The sequence below is a fragment of the Salmo salar genome, chromosome 06, assembly GCF_965601325.2.
Source record: "Salmo salar chromosome 06, fSalSal1, whole genome shotgun sequence".
Lineage (NCBI taxonomy): Eukaryota > Metazoa > Chordata > Actinopteri > Salmoniformes > Salmonidae > Salmo > Salmo salar.
In genome coordinates this window covers 70783083-70808625 of record NC_138296.1, presented here as the reverse complement: position 1 = coordinate 70808625, position 25543 = coordinate 70783083, and the positions used below count along the sequence as shown (strand labels likewise).

General features: G+C 42.0%; 1 protein-coding gene across 2 annotated transcripts; it reads left to right on the top strand.

The window, feature by feature from the left end:
* Positions 1-208: 208 nt before the first annotated feature.
* On the top strand, positions 209-23591 carry LOC106607895 (fasciculation and elongation protein zeta-2). Of its 2 annotated transcripts, XM_014205372.3 has the most exons (9): positions 209-609; positions 8237-8345; positions 8558-8674; positions 8808-8949; positions 15245-15510; positions 17216-17296; positions 19619-19694; positions 19892-19957; positions 20615-23591. In XM_014205372.3, the coding sequence occupies exons 1-9, from the start codon at positions 308-310 to the stop codon at positions 20629-20631; spliced, it is 1176 nt and encodes a 391-aa protein (XP_014060847.2). In that variant the 5' UTR covers positions 209-307; the 3' UTR covers positions 20632-23591. The 2 variants fall into 2 exon arrangements, with proteins under 2 accessions (XP_014060847.2, XP_014060848.2); XM_014205373.3 differs by lacking the exon at positions 17216-17296 and having other exon boundaries at positions 212-609.
* Positions 23592-25543: the final 1952 nt, after the last annotated feature.

The window sequence follows — 25543 nt, the reverse complement described above, 5'->3', positions numbered from 1 at the left end:
GGGAAAATATGCCAAATGTGCATTTTAACTGCGAATCCTGTACGCTACTGACCACAGTCACACATACTCGAAGATGAAATAGTACAATTGCATAGTTTAAAAAAAATTACTCTAAAACAGGTTAAAAACCATGTTTGTGTTGATCTTCCATCGTAGAGGATGGAGGCCCACCACGCGTGACGTCAGCAGCGGCAGAGTCAGAGAGCTTCCACCTACTGTTTTAGTCTCCCGGTTCATCATTGCCATATCGCGGAGGATAGAATACCATCCAGGGTTTGCGCAGCCGAACCGAGTCCCTGCACCAGTCATGGCGGCGCCGTTAGCCCACTTCGACGAAGACTGGCAGGATTTCAATGAATTCAAGGCGGCCTCCGGGTCGCCGAACCGACTGGACCAGCTGAACTCGAACATGGCTGATACGGGACTGGTGGATGATTTCTCAGACCTCGACAGCTTCTCGGGGGATATATGCAGCTTCACATCAATGGAGGACCTTGTCCACGACTTCGATGAGAAGCTGACAGTTTGCTTTCGAAATTACAACACCAAGACTGAAAACATAGCCCCTATTAAACCCATCACAGAAGATAATTTCCTCAAAGACGACGAGTGAGTGTGACTTTTGTAGCTACTACTTTATCAGTTAAGCATTTATAGTTTAACGTCTACAATCTCAAGCTAGTTAGTTAGCATACCATTGCTAATGTGAACCTGCTGCTAGCTAGCCATTTTACAAAAGGGTTGTTAATGTTAGGTAGCTAGCCAATGTTATTTGGAATGCATGTAAACCCGTAAAGATAACTTAGAAAACCAGGACTTCAAGAGAAGAGCCTTCAAGATAAGCTTAAGTGTTTTGTTGTTTCTTAGCAGGTAACGTTAGTTTAAATACATTAGCTGAGCAGTGTTTTCAAAGTAGCAAGCTAAGTTAGCTAGCACCTAGCTACCCAATTTAAGTTAGTAAATAACTTGATAGTTAGTTTCACATGTCACATGCACAAGTACAGTGACATTACTTTCTTGCAAACTCAAAACCCAACAATACAATCATTAATAACAATGTAATACTAGAAAAAACACACGAGAAATATGAAGAACTCAATAAGTAAGTAAGTAAAGCATACTAACGTTATATACATACCCCAGTTCCAATACCATATTTACAATGTTAGCGATACTAGAGTGATGGAGGTGGATATGTTATAGGTGTAAAGTGACTGGAAAACAGGATATAAAATAAACAGAGTAGCAGCAGCTTCTATGTGCGTGTGTTTAGACTAATGTGCATATTGTGTGTGAGTGAGTGTGTAGGGCCCTGGTGAGTGTGCATAGAGACAGTGCAAAATTAAAACATCAATAAAGATATAAAGTTAACTCCGATTGTTTGTGTAGCTATTTTGTTAGCTATTTAGCAGTCTTGTTGATTGGGGATGAAAGCTGTTCAAGAGCCATACCACCTGATATAGATGTCCTGGATTAGAGGTTGACCGATTATGATTTTTCACCCGATACCGATTATTGGAGGACCAAAAAAAGACGATACCAAATTATCGTCCGATTTTTATTAACTTTATTTAACTTAATATAATACATAAATAAAATCTATTTAGTCTCAAATCAATAATGAAACGTGCTCAATTTGGTTTAAATAATGCAAAAACACAGTGTTGGAGAAGAAAGTAAAAGTGCAATATGTGCCTTGTAAAAAAGCTAACGTTTAAGTTCCTTGCTCAGAAAATATGAAAGCTGGTGGTTCAGTATTCCCAGTTCTTCAATGTTCACAGTTAAGAAGTTTTAGGTTGTAGTTTATTATAGGAATTATGACGCGTCAACTATTTCTCTATACTATTTGTATTTCATATACCTTTGACTATTGGATGTTCTAGTAGGCACTTTAGTATTGCCAGCCTAATCTCAGGAGTTGATAGGCTTGAAGTCATAAACAGCAATGCTTGAAGCACAGCACTAAGAGCTGCTGGCAAACGCAGTAAAGTTTGAATGAATGCTTACGAGCCTGCTGCTGCCTACCACCGCTGTCAGACTGCTCTATCAAATATCAAATCATAGACTTAATTATAATATAATAAACACAGAAATACGAGCCTTTGGTCATTAATATGGTCAAATCCGGAAACTATCATTTCAAAAACAAAACTTTTTTTTTTTCAGTGAAATACGGAACCGTTCCGTATTTTATCGAACGGGTGGAAAACCCTAAGTCTAAATATTGCTGTTACATTGCACAACCTTCAATGTTATGTCATAATTACGTAAAATTCTTGCAAATTGTTCGCAACGAGCCAGGTGGCCCAAGCTGTTGCATTATACCCTGACTCTGCGTGCAATGAACGCAAGAGAAGTGACACAATTTCCCAAGTTAATATTGCCTGCTAACATGAATTTCTTTTAACTAAAATATACTTCTGTGTATTGATTTTAAGAAAGGCATTGATGTTTATGGTTTGGTACATTCGTGCAATGTTTGTGCTTTTGTTAAATCATCACCTGTTTGGCGAAGTATGCTTTGATTTTGATGATAAATTAACGGGCACCGCATTGATTATATGCAACGCAGGACAAGCTAGTTAACTACACATGGTTTATGATATTACTAGGTTAACTAGTGATTGTGAAGATTGATTGTTTTTTATAAGATAAGTTTAATGCTTGCTAGCAACTTACCTTGGCTCCTTGCTGCACTCGCGTAACAGGTGGTCAGCCTGCCACGCAGTTCCTCGTGGAATGCAATGTAATCGGCCATAATCGGCGTCCAAAAATGCCGATTACCGATTGTTATGAAAACTTGAAATTGACCCTAATTGGCCAATTAATCAGTCGACCTCTATCCTGGATGGCAGGGAGCTCGGCCCCAGTGATCTACTGTCCACGCCTTGCGATCGAGGGCGGTACTATTACCATACCAGGCAGTGATGCAGCCAGTCAAGATGTGCTCAATGGTACAGCTGCATAGCTTTTTGAGGATTTGAGGACCCATGGCTAACTTTTTCAACCTCCTGAGGGGGAAGAGGCGCTTTCACGCCTCCTTCACAACTGTGTGTGTGTGTGTTTGGACCATTTTAAGTCTTTAGTGATTTGGACATAGAAGAACTTGAAGCTCTCGACCTGCTCCACTGCAGTCCCGTTGGCGTGCTCGCCCCCTTGTTTCCTGTAGTTCACGATCAGATCCTTGGTCTTGCTGACGTTGAAGGAGAGGTTGTTGGCACCACACTGTCAAGTCACTGACCTCCCTGTAGGCTGACTCATCGTCGCCGGTGATCAAGCCTACCACCGTTGTGTCGTCAGCAAACTTGATGGTGTTTTGAGTCATGCGTGGCCACGCAGTCGTGGGTGAACAGAGAGTACAGGAAGGGACTAAGCACAAACCCCTGTGGGACCCCGGTGTTGAGGGTCAGCGTGGCGGAGGTGATGTTGCCTACCCTCACCACCTGGGGTCGGCTAGTCAGGAAGTCCAGTTGCAGAGGGAGGTGTTCAGACCCAGAGTCCTAAGCTTGGTGACGAGCTTGGAGGGGATGGTGGTGTTGAACGCTGAGCTGTAGTCAATGAACAGCATTCTCACATGGGTATTCCTCTTATCTAGGTGGGTGAGGGCAATGTGGAGAACAATTGAGATTGTGTCATTTATGGATCTGTTGGAGCAGTATGCAAATTAGAGTGGGCCTAGGGTGGCTGGGATGGTGGAGTTAAGGTGTGCCATAACCAGCCTCTCGAAGCATAACCGGTCTCTCTTGATTACAGAAGTGAGTGCTACAGGGCGGTAGTTATTGTGGTATGAAACCTTCAAGTTCTTAGAGACAGTAATGATGGTGGTCATTGGGACAAGGAGAGGTTGAAAATTACTGTGATATCTGCATTGCATGATTTTGTAAACAGTCCCTCCTTTCACATTAGTGACTTCAAAATATTAGCTAGGCTACCATTTTCTCATGCATTAGCTATGCACAGCAATTCAATTTCCCAATTCTGGCACTGTAGCTAGTTATTGTATTGATTACTGACTTTGATCTGCATAAATTGACAGTACAGAACAGATAAGGAGTCTGGGCAGTTGTCCATTGACTCACTGTTGATGAACCAGATCTTCATTTATTTACTGTGACATTTAAACAAATTCACACACACACACACACAGGGTTTCATACACAGAGGTAAATCTTCGTAATTGTTTTTGAAAGGGCACGCTTCAGCTTAGTCTGATTTAATCTGGCAGTAATACACAATTAATGGGTATATACAGCCTGAAACGAATCCCTGCAAAATCGTGTAAATGTACCTTACAAGCCAGAATTTTGAATAGAATTACATTTAAACTTTACTGGTTGAGACAGAAAATCTCCAGGAAAGTATTGTTTACCTGACTGTTTAGATCGATGCTGGGTATATGGTGCTTCAATCTGGTCTCAGAGCATTTCTTATTATTCTGTATGTAAATCTGAGACACTCCATTTAGTTGGTGGATGTCCATCATCCATTTCGTATAATATGTTACGAATTACAATTCTTATGTTACGAATTTGCAAAACCTACAATCTGTTACAAATGTGCAAAACTTATATTTTACAAATTACAATTTGTTGTTACTAATGTTAGTTAGGTGGCTAAGTGGGTAATGCTAACGTTAGCTAGATGGCTAATGTTAGCGGGCTTAGGGGAAGGGTTAGCGAAAAGGGTTAAGGTTAGGGAAAGGTTAGCTAACATGCTAAAGAAAATGCTAAAGTGGTCCGTGATGATATTTGAAAAACGCAACCGTTGGGTTGCTAGACATTCGTGTTATACGTCCACCCATCCACCTCGACCAATCGTCCTCCTTTCCTTTTTGCCTTAAATAACCTTCTATCTTATATAACCAAACATAACATATACTAAATTAAGTGTCCCGGATTTACGTGTACTATGTTACATCTAACCTATGAGACCAAGCTTGGTGGTTCGGCAGCAAGGTAAAATTTGTTTTATATTGGATATTCAGTTTTCTCTAGTTAATAGCTATTGAACCAAGCATGCCATCACAATGAACATTTAATATTCTGAATCCAAATAAAATACTTTTTTTTCCGTTGTCATGGCATGCTTGGTTCAATAGCTATTGAAGAGACAGAACTGAATATCTAATATAAAACTAACATTAACATATACAGTGCCTTCAGAAATGATTCATACCCCTTGACCATAGATTCCACATTTTGTTACTATAGCCTGAATTCAAAATGGATTAAAAAAAAATTAAAAATCTTACCAATCTACACACAATACTCCATAATAACAAATTGAAACCCATGTTTTTAGAAATTGTAGCACGTTTATTGAAAATGAAATACAGAAATCTCATTTACACAAGTATTCACACCCCTGAGTCAGTACTTTGTAGAAGCACCTTTGGCAGCAATTACAGCTAAACGTCTTTCTGGGTAAGTCTTTAAAAGCTTTTCACACCATAATTCTTCAAGCTCTTTCAAATTGGTTGTTGATCATTGCTTGTCAACCATTTACAAGTGTTGCCGTAGATTTTCAAGTAGATTGAAGTCAAAGCTGTAAATTGGCCACTTGGGAACATTCACTGTCTTCTTGGTAAGCAACCCCAGTGTAGTTTTGGCCTTGTTTTAGGTTATTGTCCTGCTGAAAGGTGAATTAATCTCCCACTGTCTGATGGAAAGCAGACTGAACCAGGTTTCCCTCTAGGATTTTGCCTGTACTTAGCTCTATTGCATTAATTTTTTTATCCTGAAAAACTCCCCAGTCCTTAATGATTACAAGCGTACGCATAGCATGATGCACCCACCACTATGCTTGAAAATATGGAGAGTGGTACTCTGTATTGTGTTGTATTGGATTTGCCTCAAACATAACACTTTGTATTAAGGGCAAAGGTAATTGCTTTGCCACATTTTTTTCAGGAAGGTTAAAATCTCACTTTTCTGGTAAAAAATAGTTATAAATGGCTGAGGTGTACTGACTTTTGAGGACACAAGCTCAAGTACACAGTACAAATATGATACAAATAAGAAAATGACATTTTATATTATGTATTTCCTATTCAACAAAACTATATCGATAAGGCTTGAAATTACTTATATGCTTTCTAAATATAGTATATTCAAATTATAAACACGACTAACTATAAGATTTCACCTTCCTTAAAATACATAAATGTGCATATTTTCTGAAGGTCTCGCTTGATCAAAACGTCTGCCCCCATCGCTGTGAACGTCTGAGCTCTATCTTGGCTTCCTGAACTTGTTAGGAACTCTCCTTTCATCTCATATTAATCTTGTCCGTCTATGACAGTGTTTTTTAAATTTAGAATCTATTAATTATTTTAGATGAATTGCTGTGAATCGACCTCAATGTGCTACCGTGATGAAACCACTCTCCTGCTGTGCTACGATGTAACAACTACAGGCATGTGCTTTGTCAGTGGCTGTGATGTAGGGTTCCGCCAGGAGTTGGACAGTCGGAAGAGCGAATGAAACGGTAGGAGGAACATCCCAGCTTCAAGTGGCAAACAATACATTCCTGTGGATATTTTCTCTCACATTTCGAGCAGCTGAAGAACAAACCGCACAAACAACTTAAAAAATGTGAAGCGTTGCTTAATCGCTCAGCGCTAACACACACACACACACACACACACACACCACACACACACACACACACACACACAGTCAGATGCACACACAAAGATTGTGTCAGTTGAACTGGACAGTCTTCGATGTTGCTTCAGTTGCTCTTGAGTCACATACAAATAATCTTGGGGAAACACTGCACTCTTTTACAGTAAGATGAGCTCCTATATGTAAGCCTTAACTGAACAATCCCTGTTATCTTAGAATGGGGTTCTTTTTTTATAATAGTAACACATGTTATAACAAGGGTAGCTAGGCTATCAATATCCTTTTGACTCATCAACAGCATGGTCTGACTTCAGCATAGTCAGTGTCACCTTCCTAAAATGGCCTCCTAGGCTGTCACACTCAATAAAGATACAGCAGTGACATTGTCAGCTCCGTTTTGGTCAAAAATATACATTTCCTTGAAAGAAGAGTTAAATTCCCACACAGACACGCACACGTACACACAGAGGGCTCATATACACACAGCGACTAGGGTGAGGAGGATGTGTTGGTGAGGGAAACAGAGGATGGTGAGAGGAAGGTGGAGGGGTAGTTTGGATAGAAGCCTTTGCAGGGCTGAAAGAGCAGTGCACCGAGGGCAGCGGAGTCCTTTCATGAGTGACTGCCCTTTTTGGAGGACGTGCCTTGCCTACTAACAAGCTCTACTGTAGCTGGCTAATGACCTAGCTCCAAGCAGAGATGCACAGTGAGGATGACATGGAGACAGGAAGGACTGTGCGTGTGTGTTCATATATCGATGTGCTTTAGGGAAAAGTTTCATGATCAACTTTCCTTGGCGTAGGACTACCCATGGAGATACACAGAGAGCCACTGGCCACATAGAGGCTTTTGTGTGCTTGTCCTCGTTTATGCAGGGCTTGCATGTGTGCGTACGTGTGTGTTGTTGACGGCCTAAAAATATAGAATGCCAGAATCACAGGGTGACAGCCTCAGGGCCAAAGCATTTCCTGCCACCATTGCCCCATTTAGAGAACCTATCCTTGAACTGTGTGTTGTTGATGATAATGATGCTTTGTTAGTAAGAGAGGGATGGAGAGACTGGGGTTATATGAAGAACACGTGAGTGTGTGTGTGTGTGTGTGTGTGTGTGTGTGTGTGTGTGTGTGTGTGTGTGTGTGTGGGCAAACTCTGATGCAAAACCTTTCTGACACATGGGTTCACAGTGCCCATCCTCGCATCGCTCGCAGCAGTCCTGGTCAGACACACACACTCATCCTCACATTACACATGTTCACTCCCATTGTGTAGCGGGATCTATGTACAAAATGTATTCTGTATTTCCTGTAGTATAGCACAAAGCAAAGCCCTTTTGAGAAAAGACTTGGACAATACATTTGGCATAAAAAAATGAGAAATGCTCGATTCCTGCTCTCTTATCAGGCAGAGACGAGCTGTGTGTGTGTGTGTGTGGGTGGTGAGGAAAGAGGATGACACGCTACTGCCAACTAATGCTGTGTCACTGGGGAAATGTTTCATGTGCAGTGTAACATTATCTGTCTTCCTCGTTTTTCTCTCCTTCCTCTCATCCCCTTTCTCTTCATTCCCCTCACCATTTCTCTTCCACGTACTTTTCTCGCTCTCCCCCTCAGGGTGTGGAATGCTCTGACCGATAACTATGGCAACGTGATGCCAGTGGACTGGAAGACATCTCACATTCGCTCCCTGCATCTCCCCACACTCAACCTCTGCAAGCAGGGGGTAAGACACACACACCCACAGGCTAACGCCCACACCCATAGGCAAACACTTACACACATGGTCTGCACCTCCCCACTCTCTGTACACATTCCCCCGCTCAGCACACCTGTTCGTTAGCTCAGCCAAGCTGACTCTCATCTCCATTTTTGCTCTGACTCTCCCTATTTATCCATCTTCTTGCCCTCTTCTCTCTCTCTTCCTCTGATGGACAGAAGCTGGACAACATGCCTCTGGACCTGTCTGATGATGAGGAGCTGAGGGAACAGATGGACATGCACTCCATCATTGTGTCCTGCATCAACGATGAACCGCTCTTCACTGCCGAACAGGTACACACACACACAAACACACTTGACAGACAACATACACACTCATTCTCTTTCTATCACATCTCAAATTCACCACACTCTACTACTTACAAAGCCACACTCTTAACACAAGCTATGCGTGTGTGTGTTGCAGGTGATCGAGGAGATTGAGGAGATGATGCAGGAGTCTCCAGACCCAGAGGATGATGAGAGCCCGTCCCAGTCAGACCTGTCCATGCTCTCGCAAGACCTCAGCAACCTCAAACGCTCCAGCTCCAACACCAGCTATGAGGACCGTGAGTTACTCCTAACTCTCATCAAATCACTAACAGCTCAAGTATAAACAGCTCCCTGCAGCTGTATGACACAACCCCATACATATATACTGAGTATACCAAACGTTAAGTTCCAAAAGGGATGCTTTCCCATGTTGACTCCAATGCTTCCCACAGTTGTCAAGTTGGCTGGATGTCTTTTGGGTGGTGGGCCGTTATTGATACACACAGGAAACTGTTGAGCATGAAAAACCCAGCAGCGTTGCAGTTCTTGACACAAACCGGTGTGACTGGCACATACCACCATACCCCGTTCAAAGGCACTTAAGTCTTTTGTCTTACCCATTCACCCTATGAAAGGCACACATACACAATCCATGTCTCAATTGTCTCAAGGCTTAAATATCCTTCTTTAACCAGTCTCCTCCCATTAATTTACACTGATTGAAGTGGATTTAACAGGTGACATCAATAAGGGATCATAGCTTCTCCTGGATTCACCTGGTCAGTCTGTCAGGGAAAGAGCAGGTGTTCTTAATGTTTTGTATATTTAGTGTATATACAACTGGACTGCAGATACAGGCTCACAGTGCCATTGTTACATAATAGACACTAGATACAACTGGACAGCAATTACTGCATACTTGTTATGTAACTTTAAATGCAAAACATATCAAGATGTAATGCAAACGTTTGGGACTGACCATGTTAGTATGTGATGTGTTATCCTGCCATGTGTTAATGGGATTTGTCAAGCCCTATATAAGTATGTGTTATCCTGCCATGTGTTAATGGGGTTTGTCAAGCCCTATATAAGTATGTGTTAGGATCAAATCAAATCAAATTTATTTTTATATAGCCCTTCGTACATCAGCTGATATTCTCAAAGTGCTGTACAGAAACCCAGCCTAAAACCCCAAACAGCAAGCAAAGCATGTGAAAGAAGCACGGTGGCTAGGAAAAACTCCCTAGGAAAAACTCCCTAGAAAGGCCAAAAACCTAGGAAGAAACCTAGAGAGGAACCAGGCTATGAGGGGTGGCCAGTCCTCTTCTGGCTGTGCAGGGTGGATATTATAACAGAACATGGTCAAAATGTTAAAATGTTCATAAATGACCAGCATGGTCAAATAATAATAATCATAGTAGTTGTCGAGGGTGCAACAAGCACGTCCGGTGAACAGGTCAGGGTTCCATAGCCGCAGGCAGAACAGTTGAAACTGGAGCAGCAGCACGGCCAGGTGGACTGGGGACAGCAAGGAGTCATCATACCAGGTAGTCCTGAGGCATGGTCCTAGGGCTCAGGTCCTCCGAGAGAAAGACAGAAAGAGAGAAAGAGAGAATTAGAGAGAGCATATTTAAATACACACAGGACACCGGATAAGACAAGAGAAATACTCCAGATGTAACAGACTGACCCTAGCCCCCCGACACATAAACTACTGCAGCATAAATACTGGAGGCTGAGACAGGAGGGATCAGAAGACACTGTGGCCCCATCCGATGATACCCCCGGACAGGGCCAAACAGGCAGGATATAACCCCACCCACTTTGCCAAAGCACAGCCCCCACACCACTAGAGGGATGTCTCCAACCACCAACTTACCGTCCTAAGACAAGGCCGAGTATAGCCCACAACGATCTCCGCCATGGCACAACCCAAGGGGGGGGGGGCAACCCAGACAGGAAGACCACGTCAGTGACTCAACCCACTCAAGTGACGCACCCCTCCCATGGACGGCATGGAAGAACACCAGTAGGCCAGTGACTCAGCCTCTGTAAAAGGGTTAGAGGCAGAGAATCCCAGTGGAAAGAGGGGAACCGGCAAGGCAGAGACAGCAAGGGCGGTTCGTTGCTCCAGCCTTTCCGTTCACCTTCACACTCCTGGGCCAGACTATACTTAATCATAGGACCTACTGAAGAGATAAGTCTTCAGTAAAGACTTAAAGGTTGAGACTGAGTCTGCGTCTCTCACATTGGTAGGCAGACCATTCCATAAAAATGGAGCTCTATAGGAGAAAGCCCTACCTCCAGCCGTTTGCTTAGAAATTCTAGGGACAATTAGGAGGCCTGCGTCTTGTGACCGTAGCGTACGTGTAGGTATGTACGGCAGGACCAAATCGGAAAGATAGGTAGGAGCAAGCCCATGTAATGCTTTGTATGTTAGCAGTAAAACCTTGAAATCAGCCCTTGCCTTAACAGGAAGCCAGTGTAGGGAGGCTAACACTGGAGTAATATGATCAAATTTTTTGGTTCTAGTCAGGATTCTAGCAGCCGTATTTAGCACTAACTGAAGTTTATTTAGTGCTTTATCCGGGTAGCCGGAAAGTAGAGCATTGCAGTAGTCCAGCCTAGAAGTAACAAAAGCATGGATTAATTTTTCTGCGTCATTTTTGGACAGAAAATTTCTGATTTTTGCAATGTTACGTAGATGGAAAAAAGCTGTCCTTGAAACAGTCTTGATATGTTCTTCAAAAGAGAGATCAGGGTCCAGAGTAACGCCGAGGTCCTTCACAGTTTTATTTGAGACGACTGTACAACCATCCAGATTAATTGTCAGATTCAACAGAAGATCTCTTTGTTTCTTGGGACCTAGAACAAGCATCTCTGTTTTGTCCGAGTTTAAAAGTAGAAAGTTTGCAGCCATCCACTTCTTTATGTCTGAAACACAGGCTTCTAGCGAGGGCAATTTTGGGGCTTCACCATGTTTCATTGAAATGTACAGCTGTGTGTTGTCTGCATAGCAGTGAAATTTAACATTATGTTTTCGAATGACATCCCCAAGAGGTAAAATATATAGTGAAAACAATAGTGGTCCTAAAACGGAACCTTGAGGAACACCGAAATTTACAATTGATTTGTCAGAGGACAAACCATTCACAGAGACAAACTGATATCTTTCCGACAGATAAGATCTAAACCAGGCCAGAACTTGTCCATGTAGACCAATTTGGGTTTCCAATCTCTCCAAAAGAATGTGGTGATCGATGGTATCAAAAGCGGCACTAAGATCTAGGAGCACGAGGACAGATGCAGAGCCTCGGTCTGACGTCATTAAAAGGTCATTTACCACCTTCACAAGTGCAGTCTCAGTGCTATGATGGGGTCTAAAACCAGACTGAAGCGTTTCGTATACATTGTTTGTCTTCAGGAAGGCAGTCAGTTGCTGTGCAACAGCTTTTTCTAAAATTTTGGAGAGGAATGGAAGATTCGATATAGGCCGATAGTTTTTTATAATTTCTGGATCAAGATTCGGCTTTTTCAAGAGAGGCTTTATTACTGCCACTTTTAGTGAGCTTGGTACACATCCGGTGGATAGAGAGCCGTTTATTATGTTCAACATAGGAGGGCCAAGCACAGGAAGCAGCTCTTTCAGTAGTTTAGTTGGAATAGGGTCCAGTATGCAGCTTGAGGGTTTGGAGGCCATGATTATTTTCATCATTGCGTCAAGAGATATAGTACTAAAACACTTTAGTATCTCCCTTGATCCTAGGTCCTGGCAGAGTTGTGCAGACTCAGGACAATGGAGCTTTGGAGGAATACCCAGATTTAAAGAGGAGTCTGTAATTTGCTTTCTAATGATCATGATCTTTTCCTCAAAGAAGTTCATAAATTTATTACTGCTGAAGTGAAAGCCATCCTCCATTTGCGAAGGCTGCTTTTTAGTTAGCTTTGCGACAGTATCAAAAAGAAATTTCGGATTGTTCTTATTTTCCTCAATTAAGTTGGAAAAATAGGATGATCGAGCAGCAGTAAGGGCTCTTCGATACTGCACGGTACTGTCTTTCCAAGCTAGTCGGAAGACTTCCAGTTTGGTGTGGCGCCATTTCCGTTCCAATTTTCTGGAAGCTTGCTTCAGAGCTCGTGTATTTTCTGTATACCAGGGAGCTAGTTTCTTATGACAGATGTTTTTAGTTTTTAGGGGTGCAACTGCATCTAGGGTATTGCGCAAGGTTAAATTGAGTTCCTCGGTTAGGTGGTTAACTGATTTTTGTCCTCTGACGTCCTTGGGTAGGCAGAGGCAGTCTGGAAGGGCATCAAGGAATCTTTGGGTTGTCTGAGAATTTATAGCACAACTTTTAATGCTCCTTGGTTGGGGTCTGAGCAGATTATTTGTTGCAATTGCAAACGTAATAAAATGGTGGTCCGATAGTCCAGGATTATGAGGAAAAACATTTAGATCCACAACATTTATTCCATGGGACAAAACTAGGTCCAGAGTATGACTGTGGCAGTGAGTAGGTCCAGAGACATGTTGGACAAAACCCACTGAGTCGATGATGGCTCCGAAAGCCTTTTGGAGTGGGTCTGTGGACTTTTCCATGTGAATGTTAAAGTCACCAAAAATTAGAATATTATCTGCTATGACTACAAGATCCGATAGGAATTCAGGGAACTCAGTGAGGAACACTGCATATGGCCCAGGAGGCCTATAAACAGTAGCTATAAAAAGTGAGTGAGTAGGCTGCATAGATTTCATGACTAGAAGCTCAAAAGACGAAAACGTCATTGTTGTTTGTTTTTTTGTAAATTGAAATTTGCTATCGTAAATGTTAGCAACACCTCCGCCTTTGCCGGATGCACGGGGGGTATGGTCACTAATGTAACCTGGGGGTGAGGCCTCATTTAACACAGTAAATTCATCAGGCTTAAGCCATGTTTCAGTCAGGCCAATCATATCAAGATTATTATCAGTGATTAGTTCATTGACTATAACTGCCTTGGAAGTGAGGGATCTAACATTAAGTAACCCAATTTTGAGATGTGAGGTATCACAATCTCTTTCAATAATGGCAGGAATGGAGGAGGTCTTTATACTAGTGAGATTGCTAAAGCGAACACCGCCATTTTTAATTTTGCCCAACCTAGATCGAGGCACAGACACGGTCTCAATGGGGAAAGCTGAGCTGACTACACTGACTGTGCTAGTGGCAGACTCCACTAAGCTGGCAGGCTGGCTAACAGCCTGCTGCCTGGCCTGCACCCTATTTCATTGTGGAGCTAGAGGAGTTAGAGCCCTGTCTATGTTCGTAGATAAGATGAGAGCACCCCTCCAGCTAGGATGGAGTCCGTCACTCCTCAACAGGCCAGGCTTGGTCCTGTTTGTGGGTGAGTCCCAGAAAGAGGGCCAATTATCTACAAATTCTATCTTTTGGGAGGGGCAGAAAACAGTTTTCAACCAGCGATTGAGTTGTGAGACTCTGCTGTAGAGCTCATCACTCCCCCTAACTGGGAGGGGGCCAGAGACAATTAATCGATGCCGACACATCTTTCTAGCTGATTTACACGCTGAAGCTATGTTGCGCTTGGTGACCTCTGACTGTTTCATCCTAACATCGTTGGTGCCGACGTGGATAACAATATCTCTATACTCTCTACACTCGCCAGTTTTAGCTTTAGCCAGCACCGTCTTTAGATTAGCCTTAACGTCGGTAGCCCTGCCCCCTGGTAAACAGTGTATGATCGCTGGATGATTAGTTTTAAGTCTAATACTGCGGGTAATGGAGTCGCCAATGACTAGGGTTTTCAATTTGTCAGAGCTAATGGTGGGAGCCGTCGGCGTCTCAGACCCCACAACGGGAGGAGTAGAGACCAGAGAAGTCTCGGCCTCCGACTCCGACTCCGACTCGCTTAATGGGGAGAACCGGTTGAAAGTTTCTGTCGGCTGAATAAGCGACACCGGTTGAGCATTCCTACAGCGTTTCCCTCCAGAAGCCATGAGAAAGATGTCCGGCTGCGGGGACCGTGCGAGGGGGTTTATACTAACGTTACTATCTGTACTTACTGGTGGCACAGACGCTGTTTCATCCTTTCCTACACTGAAATTACCCTTGCCTAACGATCGCGTCTGAAGCTGGGCTTGCAGCACAGCTATCCTTGCCGTAAGGCGATCGTTCTCCTGTATATTATAAGTACAACGACTGCAATTAGAAGGCATCATGTTAATGTTACTTAGCTTCGGCTGTTTGAAGTCCTGACGAACCATGTCCAGATAAAACCTCCGGGGTGAAAAAGTTGAATGAAAAAAGTTGAGTGAGGGAAAAAGTAAAAATATACGGTAATGAAAAAGTAAAAAACCGTCAGGTATCAAAGTAAGATCGGCAACAAAAACGCACAGCAGCGTAAACAAGTCAGCAAGTTGTGACCGGAAACCGGATGGGATGTGTTATCCTGCCATGTGTTAATGGGGTTTGTCAAGCCCTATATAAGTATGTGTTAGGATGGGATGTGTTATCCTGCCATGTGTTAATGGGGTTTGTCAAGCCCTATATAAGTATGTGTTAGTATATTTATGTTCTAATCCCTACCTCCTCCCAGGCTTGCGTCGTCTTTCGGTCTCAGAGCTGAGCGAGGCCTTGGAGGAGGTGGAGACTGCCATCAGGCGCTACAGTGAGGAGCTGATCCAGGCCCTGGCCCTGAGGGACGAGCTGGACTTTGAGAAGGAGGTGAAGAACAGCTTCATCTCGCTGCTCATCGACGTGCAGAATCGGCAGAAGGAGCACCGCGAGCTGCTCCGCAAGAAGAAGAAGATCAGGCCCACAGGCAGCGCTCAGAGGGCAGACAGGACACATGTCCCTGGGACGGTGAGCGAGATGGGCACCGATAGACACAGATTCGTACACATAGCATTGTATGAATTGAAATGCATATAATACACGTTGTGATGCACATATGTGCATAGATACAGTGGGGTCTGAAGTTATTGACACCCTTAATAAAGATGAGCAGTACTGACTGTATAAAGTAAATAATGCAACTACTGAGCTATATTGTATGCCCAAATAATTTCCCAATTTATTATTTTATACTAATACAATTGCTCAGAGAAATAGATTTTGTTAAACAAGTCATAGTTTAACTCAAATGTAGTGGTCAAAATGATTGACCCCCCCAAAGACTAAATTAAGTAGTCACAAGTTTAGTATTTGGTCCCATATTTCTATCACACAATGACTACATCAATATTTGTATTTTTTTGTTGTGCCCAATATATTTTTCTTTTATTTAACTAAGCAAGTCAGTTAAGAACAAATTCTTATTTTCAATGACGGCCTAGGAACAGTGCCCTGTTCAGGGGCAGAACGACAGATTTTTACCTTGTCAGCTCGGGGATTCGATCTTGCAACCTTTCGGTTAGTAGTCCAACGCTCTAACCACCTGCCACCCCTAAATGAATGGTAAATAATGTATTGTGTCATTTTGGAGTCAATTGTATTGTAAATAAGAATAGTATATGTTTCTACATTAATGTGGATGCTACCATGATTACGCATAATCCTGAATGAATCGTGAATAATGATGAGGGGGAGGTTGGCATGTCTATTTACCATTCATTTCTATTGGGCACAAAATAATCAGAAAAAAATAAACCCAAAAACAAACTGCAAATGCATCCAACAAGTTTGTAGAGTCACAAGCTTGATGTAGTCATTGTTTGCTAGGAATATGGAACCAAATACTAAACTTTTGACTACTTTATCAGAATCTTTGGGTGGTCAATCATTTTAACCCCTACCTTTTTCAAGAAAAAAAATGTACTTGCTAAACAAAATCTCTTTCTCTGGGCAATTGTATTAGTATAAAATAACATAATTTCCCACATTTTTTTTGAGCATACAATATAGTTCAGTACTTGAATTATTTATTTTATGTGGTCATTAATGCTCATCTTTATCAAGGGTGTCAATCATTTTGTACCCCACTGTTAGTGTATTGTGCACACGCCCTCATTCATACAGGCACACACCAAGGGAAGATGCATGCACTGGAAACAGAAGAAATGCATGAGAGACATGCATGGAAGTGCAAAACAACACCCTGCAGTAGTTCTTTACTAACTTCTGCCACTCACCCTACAGACCCTGTTGGGTCTCTCTTTCTGTCTCTCTCCTTCTGCTTTGTTCTACAGTCAGCTTTTAGCCTACTATTTACTGTTTACATGGTGAAAATGTATTTATTTACATCATTACATTGTCATTATTGGGCTTTGTTATATGCCATTTTGACATGTCTTTGTAAATACCAGCTGAAAACAGGACAGTAAAATAAAGCACCTTGTAGGTCTGAATTCACCTTGCCATTGTTTTTGTCCAATCTGAACTGTTGGACTTCCGTGTGGATAATTTGTCCTTTTCGGAATCAGAAACGATGGCAGGTTGAATCCAGTTCTATACCCCTCTTCTTATTCTCCTGCTCTCTAGAGGTCTCATGTCTTTTTGGAGGGTTTCTCATTCTTTCTCTGGTAGTTTTATCTCTCTTGCATTCTCTCCCTCCTCTCCCTTCCTCTAGCTCTTCACTATGGAAGGGCTGTCCACTGTCATTCAGAACGGCCTCCGTCAAACTTTCGGCATCACAGGAGGGGACAAACAGGTGCCCCTCTCTCTCTCTCTAGCTATCCTCTCATCTTTTTTGACGTTTTTCTTGACAGTTCTTTTCTCTACAGCTTTTGCCGCTGCTGTGTTCTCCACATGTCCTCTTTATTTTACATTTCATTTTCAGTTTAACTCAAGCCCTCCTTTCTGCTCTCTCATCCTCTGGCTCATTCTCTCTGTCCATCAAACACAAATTAAGCAGCTCTCCTTCTCAGCTTTCATATCCTTCTCTTTTTATGACTTGTTTTTTTTCTTCCCTTATCCTTTTCCTGTCTTGTTGACTGAGCATTTAGCCTTGAGATTGGCTGTAACTGGATGCTGAATCATCCAGTAGTGTGCACTCCTTATTTCCTGCAAACAAGCATCCTCCTATTACTAATGCTCAGTTGTCTCCCACCAAGCTAAAACCAACCAATGGCCTTAACCCAATCGCTCACCTACAGCCACACGCCAACCAATCACAACTTACTTTCACTCATTATTGGCTCAGAGTCGACCAATGACTCTCTCACTCTCAAATAATCAGTTTCTTGACTTCAACAATTCATACAAATGGTGATGGTAAGGTTTTGGGTTGTGACAGTCATGGAATTTTGGATGACTATAAATGGCCAGCGAAATGACGAGGTCTCTTTTAATAACCGTTTGAATAGCACATTTTCTCCCCCCCTTTGCGCCTGATTGCATGTGCTGCCATGTAAATAGAATGAATAGAACGGGCCTCCGCATTCATGTCAATGATGGCATAATGGGTGGACTGGCGGCCATTGCAAGTGTACCCATAGGAGCAAAGCAGGAAGTTTACCCATCAATATGTGCTGTCATTTTTTGATTCAACTCAACTGACATTACTTGAGCACTTCATTAAAAGGGGATCAATGGCAAATTTAGGGAATTTGTCTAACTGCCTAAACTTCTATGAATTAGTGTTGGACTATATCAAAGTGCCCCTCCCCTGAGGAATACAGCAAATCTACTGACAGAAATTACATTCCGTCAGCGAACATACACTGAACAGAGATATACATGTAAAGTGCTGAGATGCTACAGTTGACATATTTTCATTAACTTTTTATTTTGATGAATTTATTCATACTATTTCATCCTTCCACAAGATATAGTCCCGACACAAATCTAGGGTTGCTACACAAGCCGGCAGGTTGTTCGTTCTATCGGTTCGGTTTCCAGAGACGCGACCCAGTCGTTAAGTCTTTTTGTTCTGTATATATGGACGCGTGCGACCCAGTCGTTGCTTCTAAATGTTATCCCTTGCTTGCTAGCTAGCTAGCTAGCCAACTACGAGTAACTTCCAGTCACGTCAAACATTGCATCCAAAATAACAACAGTAGCTGCATTTGTTTGAGGTGCTTTCCAGTGACATTTATTTGGATACATCCATAACATTGAGCTAATGAGGCGTGATTTCGCCTGGCATAGAAAATGTACTCTCTCATCAGGAAACTGTTGTTCAGAGGAGCTAGCCAACAACACAGCTAACACAGTCACTTCAAACTGAAGCTGGAAAGACTGCAAACTAGCTGCACTTCGTTTCGTTTGACCTTTTTTCAATTTACATTTCTTTGTATATATCCATACAAATTATGCCAGCTGATTCATGATTCCGACTGGCTGAGAAAAGCTGCCTGTCTGTCTCGTCCCTGCACGTTCATTACTATATTGAGTAATTTAAACTGAAACAGCGCATCCCGAATGGCTGGAGGCAATAAACAATGTCCCAGGCCAGCTGTGACTTACAACATGAGAGCAATTGTACTACCAAGAAAAATATTGGTGAATTATATTATTCATGTATTGATATGCATCCATCTATTCTGCATCCATATACATTGCCTTACTCTGTCATAGAATTCTGAGTCAAATATAACCTATTTTTTAAAATCTCTTAATTTAGTTTTGTTTCGTAAACTGGGAATTGTATATTTTTTATGGATATTATGATTGTCTGCAAAGTAGTTAAAATGCTGTTTGTTCCAATTGAAAGTTAAGATTCACCCATTTTGAATGTTATATAATTTTTGTGCATCACTGAGTGACGTTCTATTGATTCCCGGGGTCGTTTCATGTTTTGATGTGCATCTGAGCTATTTGTCGTTCAAGCAGGCAGAACTACAGATGAGTTTTGAATCATATACAAAATTCTTAACTTTCTCTTTTATCATGGTGCAGTTTTTCTTTTTCTTTCTGTTCAACCTTTTTGTCATTTTTTTTATCCCCCCTCCATCCTTTGCCTTCCCTCTCTCCTGTGTCTTGTTCTCTCTCCTCTCATTCTGTGGTTGTGACGTGTGTTTCTCGCTCTCAGTATCTAACCACAGTTATCCCCTATGAGAAGAACGCTGGCTCCCCCTCTGTGGAAGACCTTCAGATCCTCACCAAGAGTGAGTACTGACATGTTCCTGTTTATTACAACGTTGTATTATTTATTTTACAAACCACACTTTGTCTGTCAACTTTTTAAATCACCGTAGGCCAACTTATGAAAGCTGTAATGTGAAGACCGAAATGTCCTATTATGACCATGAAAGTAACTCATCCCAAATCTGTGTTTGTTTTTTTTGCTCTTCCCTCCATGCAGTTCTGCATGCCATGCGGGAGGACAGTGAGAAGGTACCCAGCCTCCTAACAGACTACATTCTCAAAGGTACTCCCTCCGTACCAGTTACAAAACTCTTACTCCCGTTCAACACACCACACATTACCGCACATTCTCCAAGGTACTCAATTAATTTGAGAAAACATTGCTCCCATTCAAAACAGAGCTTTTGTCTAGATTGACAGTCTCACTATGACCTTGTGCCTGAGAAAGATGCTGTAGGACACAAGGGTTCAGTTAGGGCACATGTTATTAGGAGGGTCTACTTCCAATGTGTTCTTTGTTCACTGAAGGCCTGCAGGGTTTTTCGGAGCCTTTCATCTTGACCTTTACCCTCCTTGTCTCTCGCCTCTGCTGCGCTCCTCTGTCGCTAGTTCTAGTATGAGAGCAGTGGACGTGGAGGTTTGTGAGCCACACACACAATCACATGCATACAAGAAACGTGCGCACACACACAATGTGTGGAGAGCCCACTGTCACACACCTCTGAGACAGCCCCCTTCACTGGCTCTGTGCTGTATTGTACCTGTGCTGTGATTGTGATTATGGTGTACACTTACTTTACTTACCCTCTATCTTACACACACTCCCTCCTCCTACTCACACACACACTCCCCCCCCCATCCGTTCTTAATTGCTCTCCTCCATGTGGTAGATCATTTTAGGTTGACAGCTGTTTTCTGGGTGTTCTTCTTGTCCCTACAGTGCTGTGTCCCACATAGACCCAGTGGAGGAGCCACCTGTTCTACAACACTCTGAACACTCAAGGCATAAGCACTTTTCAAAAGTTTTTAGGAACTCAACTTACTGTCCCTGACCTCCAGGGGGCCCTCATTGATTCTGTTAGTCACTCTCACTCAGATATCAATAACATGGCATAAGTCATGGTAAAATGTCTTGAATTGTAGGAAATGATTCACCCCATGGTAAAATGGGTAGAAATGCAATAATGCCTCTCTGCCCCATGGCAAAAGTAGAATTGCATGAATTTTTCTTTGAAAATTGGTAAATGTTCTCTCTGCCCCATGGCAAAATGTGTAGAACTGCAGGAAATTATCTTTAAAACATGCATTTTTCTGACCGTCGTCAAGAGGGGTCCTATGAAACAAATTTGCCGCTCTTAGAGCCCCCAAAAGGCTAAAGCTGGCCCTGCACTCAGGAGCTGCAGAGTTATTGAACATACCAATGGAAGGAGAGTCACCCACCCCCCTAATAAGGTGGACTCTTCCTGATGGAGTATTTATTTTCTCCACGACAACTTTTCCCGCAGCCTTTTGAGATTCACATTTTAATGCCTGTTTTACCTTATAATTTTCTCACCTTTTACGTGTAATCTTAAATGTTCTTTAATGTTGTAATCTCACAATAGTTTTAATGTCTTCTCTGCATGTTAGCGGTATTACTCTCCATTGTCTAAAGTGACTTGCTGTATTCATCTCCTATCCTCCGTTTGCACTGATGTGAAGGAACTGGAGATGGAAAACAAATTCCTCTACATTCACCTGCCTGCCTTTTCACATCAGTAAAGATTAGGGTGAGGAGACAAGGAGAAGAAGTCACTTGACCATTGGGATGCAGCTTTTCTCTGTTAAACTGGCCAATGCCCTCTGTGTGTATATATAGGAGGGATGGGGAAATAAGGCTTCTTGAACCAGTCTAACTACGGCGGGATCAGTCCAATGGGAGCTCGCCACTTTATCAGAGAGCTATTGGTTCAGAGCAATTAATGTTTGACAGACCATGGGATTAGTGGGGTTCAGAAGCCTTGTTTTCACCATCTCTTAGGTTTTATGTTTCATAAACCCCCTGAAGGGTTGTGTTCGTCTTTGCATGCTGCTACATAGGATTAGGGAGCTACATCGGTCAAATGTTATAAAGCATTGTTTGAATACTACAATGTGAAATTGCACAGATGGAAAACATTTTTTTTAAGTGATAACTTCTCGAAAAAGGGAAAAATAATGAGAAGTTAGTAAGAAGGTAACAAAGAACAAACTTGTACAGCTTTTTATTTTTCTGTAGTTGTAGAGAGATGAGGGACTTTTTACTGCCAGCAGTGTGTGGCCACTTAATATGTCATCACCATTGTTATGTAAACACTAGCCGCCAACCTCTGACCCCTCCTAGGGATGTCACATCATGACATCACCCTGTATACTTGCCTCATACCTCCTCTATAACGTACAGTAAGTTAAGGGTTACAGCAATAATATTAGAATGTAAAATAATGGTTAAATTGCTGTGAGTTTATCCTGCCATGTTGTGTTTAGAACTAATAACTCTTTGATGTTGTGTAAAGGTTGGGGATCTAGTGATGACATGTTATGTTATCTTGTCTTGTCTAGTGGACGTAGCAACAGTAGTAGATCACCAAATCGTTGCATGTACTTATGTAGACAATTTAAAGGATGTAGGGAGGTTTCTGTACGAAAGCAGGAGAGATTCTTCAAACATAAATATTTCAAAAACCCATTGTCTACATCCACAACCACTAACCTTCAGCACTGTCTATAATATCACCTCTGTACAATCCTGTCAAATCATCAGCAGTAACTAAGCTCAGTGCACAATAAGTACAATAACACACAAGCCCATCAGGTCTGGTCTATCACTACTCTCAGGTACACCCAGAGCATCGGTTCTACAGCAGCCAGCCTGTCCACAGAAGTACAGCATTATGGATCGTGTTAGGAAGTACCTAGCTAGTACCTAGCTAAGTGGTCGTGTGTAGCATCAGCTTGCAATAGCTCTGTACCAAGGGCAGCCTGACACCTATAGACAGCAACTAGATATCCCAGGTGGGCTGCTGTAAGTCAATGGTAGTGCCAGTCCTCACTAGTAGAAGTCCGGTGTAGTTGGCGAGAATCATCGAGTCTAACGGAAGCTCTCTTTTCCCTGTATCAAAGTGTATGTTATGAAGAGATGTTGGGTTTTAGTTGAGGGTCTCAGAAGGCATCTTTCTTTAGTATGGGAAGCCAGCAAAGCCAGTAGACCTCTACGTACTGTACAGAATCATATGTAACTATCTTTCAACTGTAGCAAGCATCAGAAGCATTCAGAACCCCAAGCATGTGCTGCATGCACTTTATTTACTTTTACTTCAAGTAAATAAAATGAATGATAAGGATTAAGGTCACACTAAAGGGATCCTTAGCATTGAACCACATTGTAATAATAAAGTTAAGCCGAACTGAAATGTATACTAGCTTGGGTGGGGTTTGGACTCTTTGAAACTGGAGTTGAGTTGAGAACTAGTATTATTCTGGTTGTTTTGGAGTGGCATGGGGTTGTCACGGAGATCAGAGAAGGTTATTGACTCAGGCTGAAGCTCCACCCCTCGTTGCATGGTCCCTCTATTTTAGCAGACATATCAGCGTATATCCACTCTTTATCTAGAGATTTATATTTATATAGACACAAGCAACAAATAAGGCTGCCTTTGTAAATGCCAGAACTTTTGTATAATAGAATCTACTCATTTATTTTTAATGCAATATACTTCTTCCCCCATTTGGGGTTTTATGTTTACTTGTCTTGTTGTCATGAGGTACTAAAGTACATTAATTTATTCAGTAAATGTTTGTTTTCTAACTATATCGACTGTAGTGGTACAAACTTTTTGTGCCAGAATTACATTGGAACTCATTTCAAATAAAATAATGTTTACTTTGGTGTCATGCTATTGGTTTGTAAGTGCATCCATGATGATCAATAATTGGTATTAAATCACCTTTTTACTCTACTTGAAGTTACTATCAAAATACATTGGTCCACACTTTTAATAGATGTAAACAGAAAATGTGCAGAAACTTATCAAAAGGCATTCTTACATGCAGAGCAACAGCAAGTCAATGTTCAAATATGTTTTATATAAATGACAAATGGCATACTCTTCTCTTTCTATGTTAGGTCAGTGTAGCTATAAGAACAAATCTGAATTGAAATGGATGCCTTAATACTGTTAACTGAAACAAGGACATTTTATTCTCTCGGTGTAACAGGCAGCTCTTCTATCAGCCCTCTACCTCCTCGGGAGTCTTCTCCTATTTCATGGAAGCGCTCATTCATCTGTCCCAGAATTATGTCAGTCTGGCTCCCAAGAAAAGTCATTTTCTTAGATAATCTGAAGTGAGTCATTTATTTGGTTGATGTGAAGAAGCAGTAAAACCAAACTGCACAACGTTGCAGTCATAGCCAAATAGGAATAGTTCTAAGCAGTGGCGACCTGTCATTCAGGGCAGGTGGGGCAGAGCTTAAAAATATATATGTATGACAATTTGTTTTGCATGTTTTTCATGTTTTGGTATTAATTCATGTCACATATCAGTTTGCAAACAATGTAAAAAAAAAAAAATAGATAATATTTATTGAATGAGTAAAGCTGCATACAAACATGATCTCTTTCTTAAGGCAGCTCCAAAATGCAGGTGTTTCAGCCTAGCTCAGTGCTTTCTGTGGTGGAGGGGCGGGGGGAATACGTTTTCAACGGTCATCCAACTCTGAATTCCAAGTCGGCAACTCAGACTTCTTTCTAGAGCTCCGACCTGAAGATCGCTGACATCATGATTAAACCTAGGTTTTTTTTTAGTTCCCAGTTGTCTTGAAAGCACCATAAATCCAGAGAATGCCAGACTGATGACAAAGTTTGCCCACAAGAAGGACCTTTCGCACCACCTTCCTGTTCAAGTGAGCACAGCACAACAATGGTCCAAACATATGTCTTGGGGTCAATGTAAATAGTCCGGGTTGCCATTTGATTAATTGTTCAGCAGTCTTATGGCTTGGGGGTTGAGCCTTTTGGACCTAGACTTGGCTCTACAAAACCGCTTGCAGTGCAGTAGCAGAGAGAACAGTCTATGACTTGGGTGACTGGTGTCTTTGACAATTTTTGGGGCCTTCCTCTGGCACCGCCTAGTATATACAGATGAAGTCGGAAGTTTACATACAGTTAGTTAGGTTGAAGTCATTAAAACTCGTTTTTCAACCACTCCACAAATTTCTTGATAACAAACTATAGTTTTGGCAAGTTGGTTAGGACATTTACTTTGTGCATGACACAAGTAATTTTTCCAACAATTGTTTAGAGACAGATTGTTTCACTTATAATTCACTGTATCACAATTCCAGTGGGTCAGAAGTTTACATACACTAAGTTGACTGTGCCCTTAACCAGCTTGGAAAATTCCAGAAAATGATGTCATGGCTTTAGATGCTTCTGATAGGCTAATTGACATCGTTTGAGTCAATTGGAGGTGTACCTGTGGATGTATTTCAAGGCCTACCTTCAAACTCAGTGCCTCTTTGCTTGACATCATGGGAAAATCTAAAGAAATCAGCCAAGACCTCAGAAAAAGCATTGTAGACCTCCACAAGTCTGGTTCATCCTGGGAGCAATTTCGCCTGAAGGTACCACGTTCATCTGTACAAAGAATAGTACGCAAGTATAAACACCACGGGACCACATAGCCATCATACTGCTCAGGAAGGAGACGCGTTCTGTCTCCTGGAGATGAACATACTTTGGTGCGAAAAGTGCAAATCAATCCCTAAACAACAGCAAAGGACCTTCTGAAGATGCTGGAGGAAACTGGTACAAAAGTATCTATATCCACAGTAAACAGTCCTGTAGCGTAG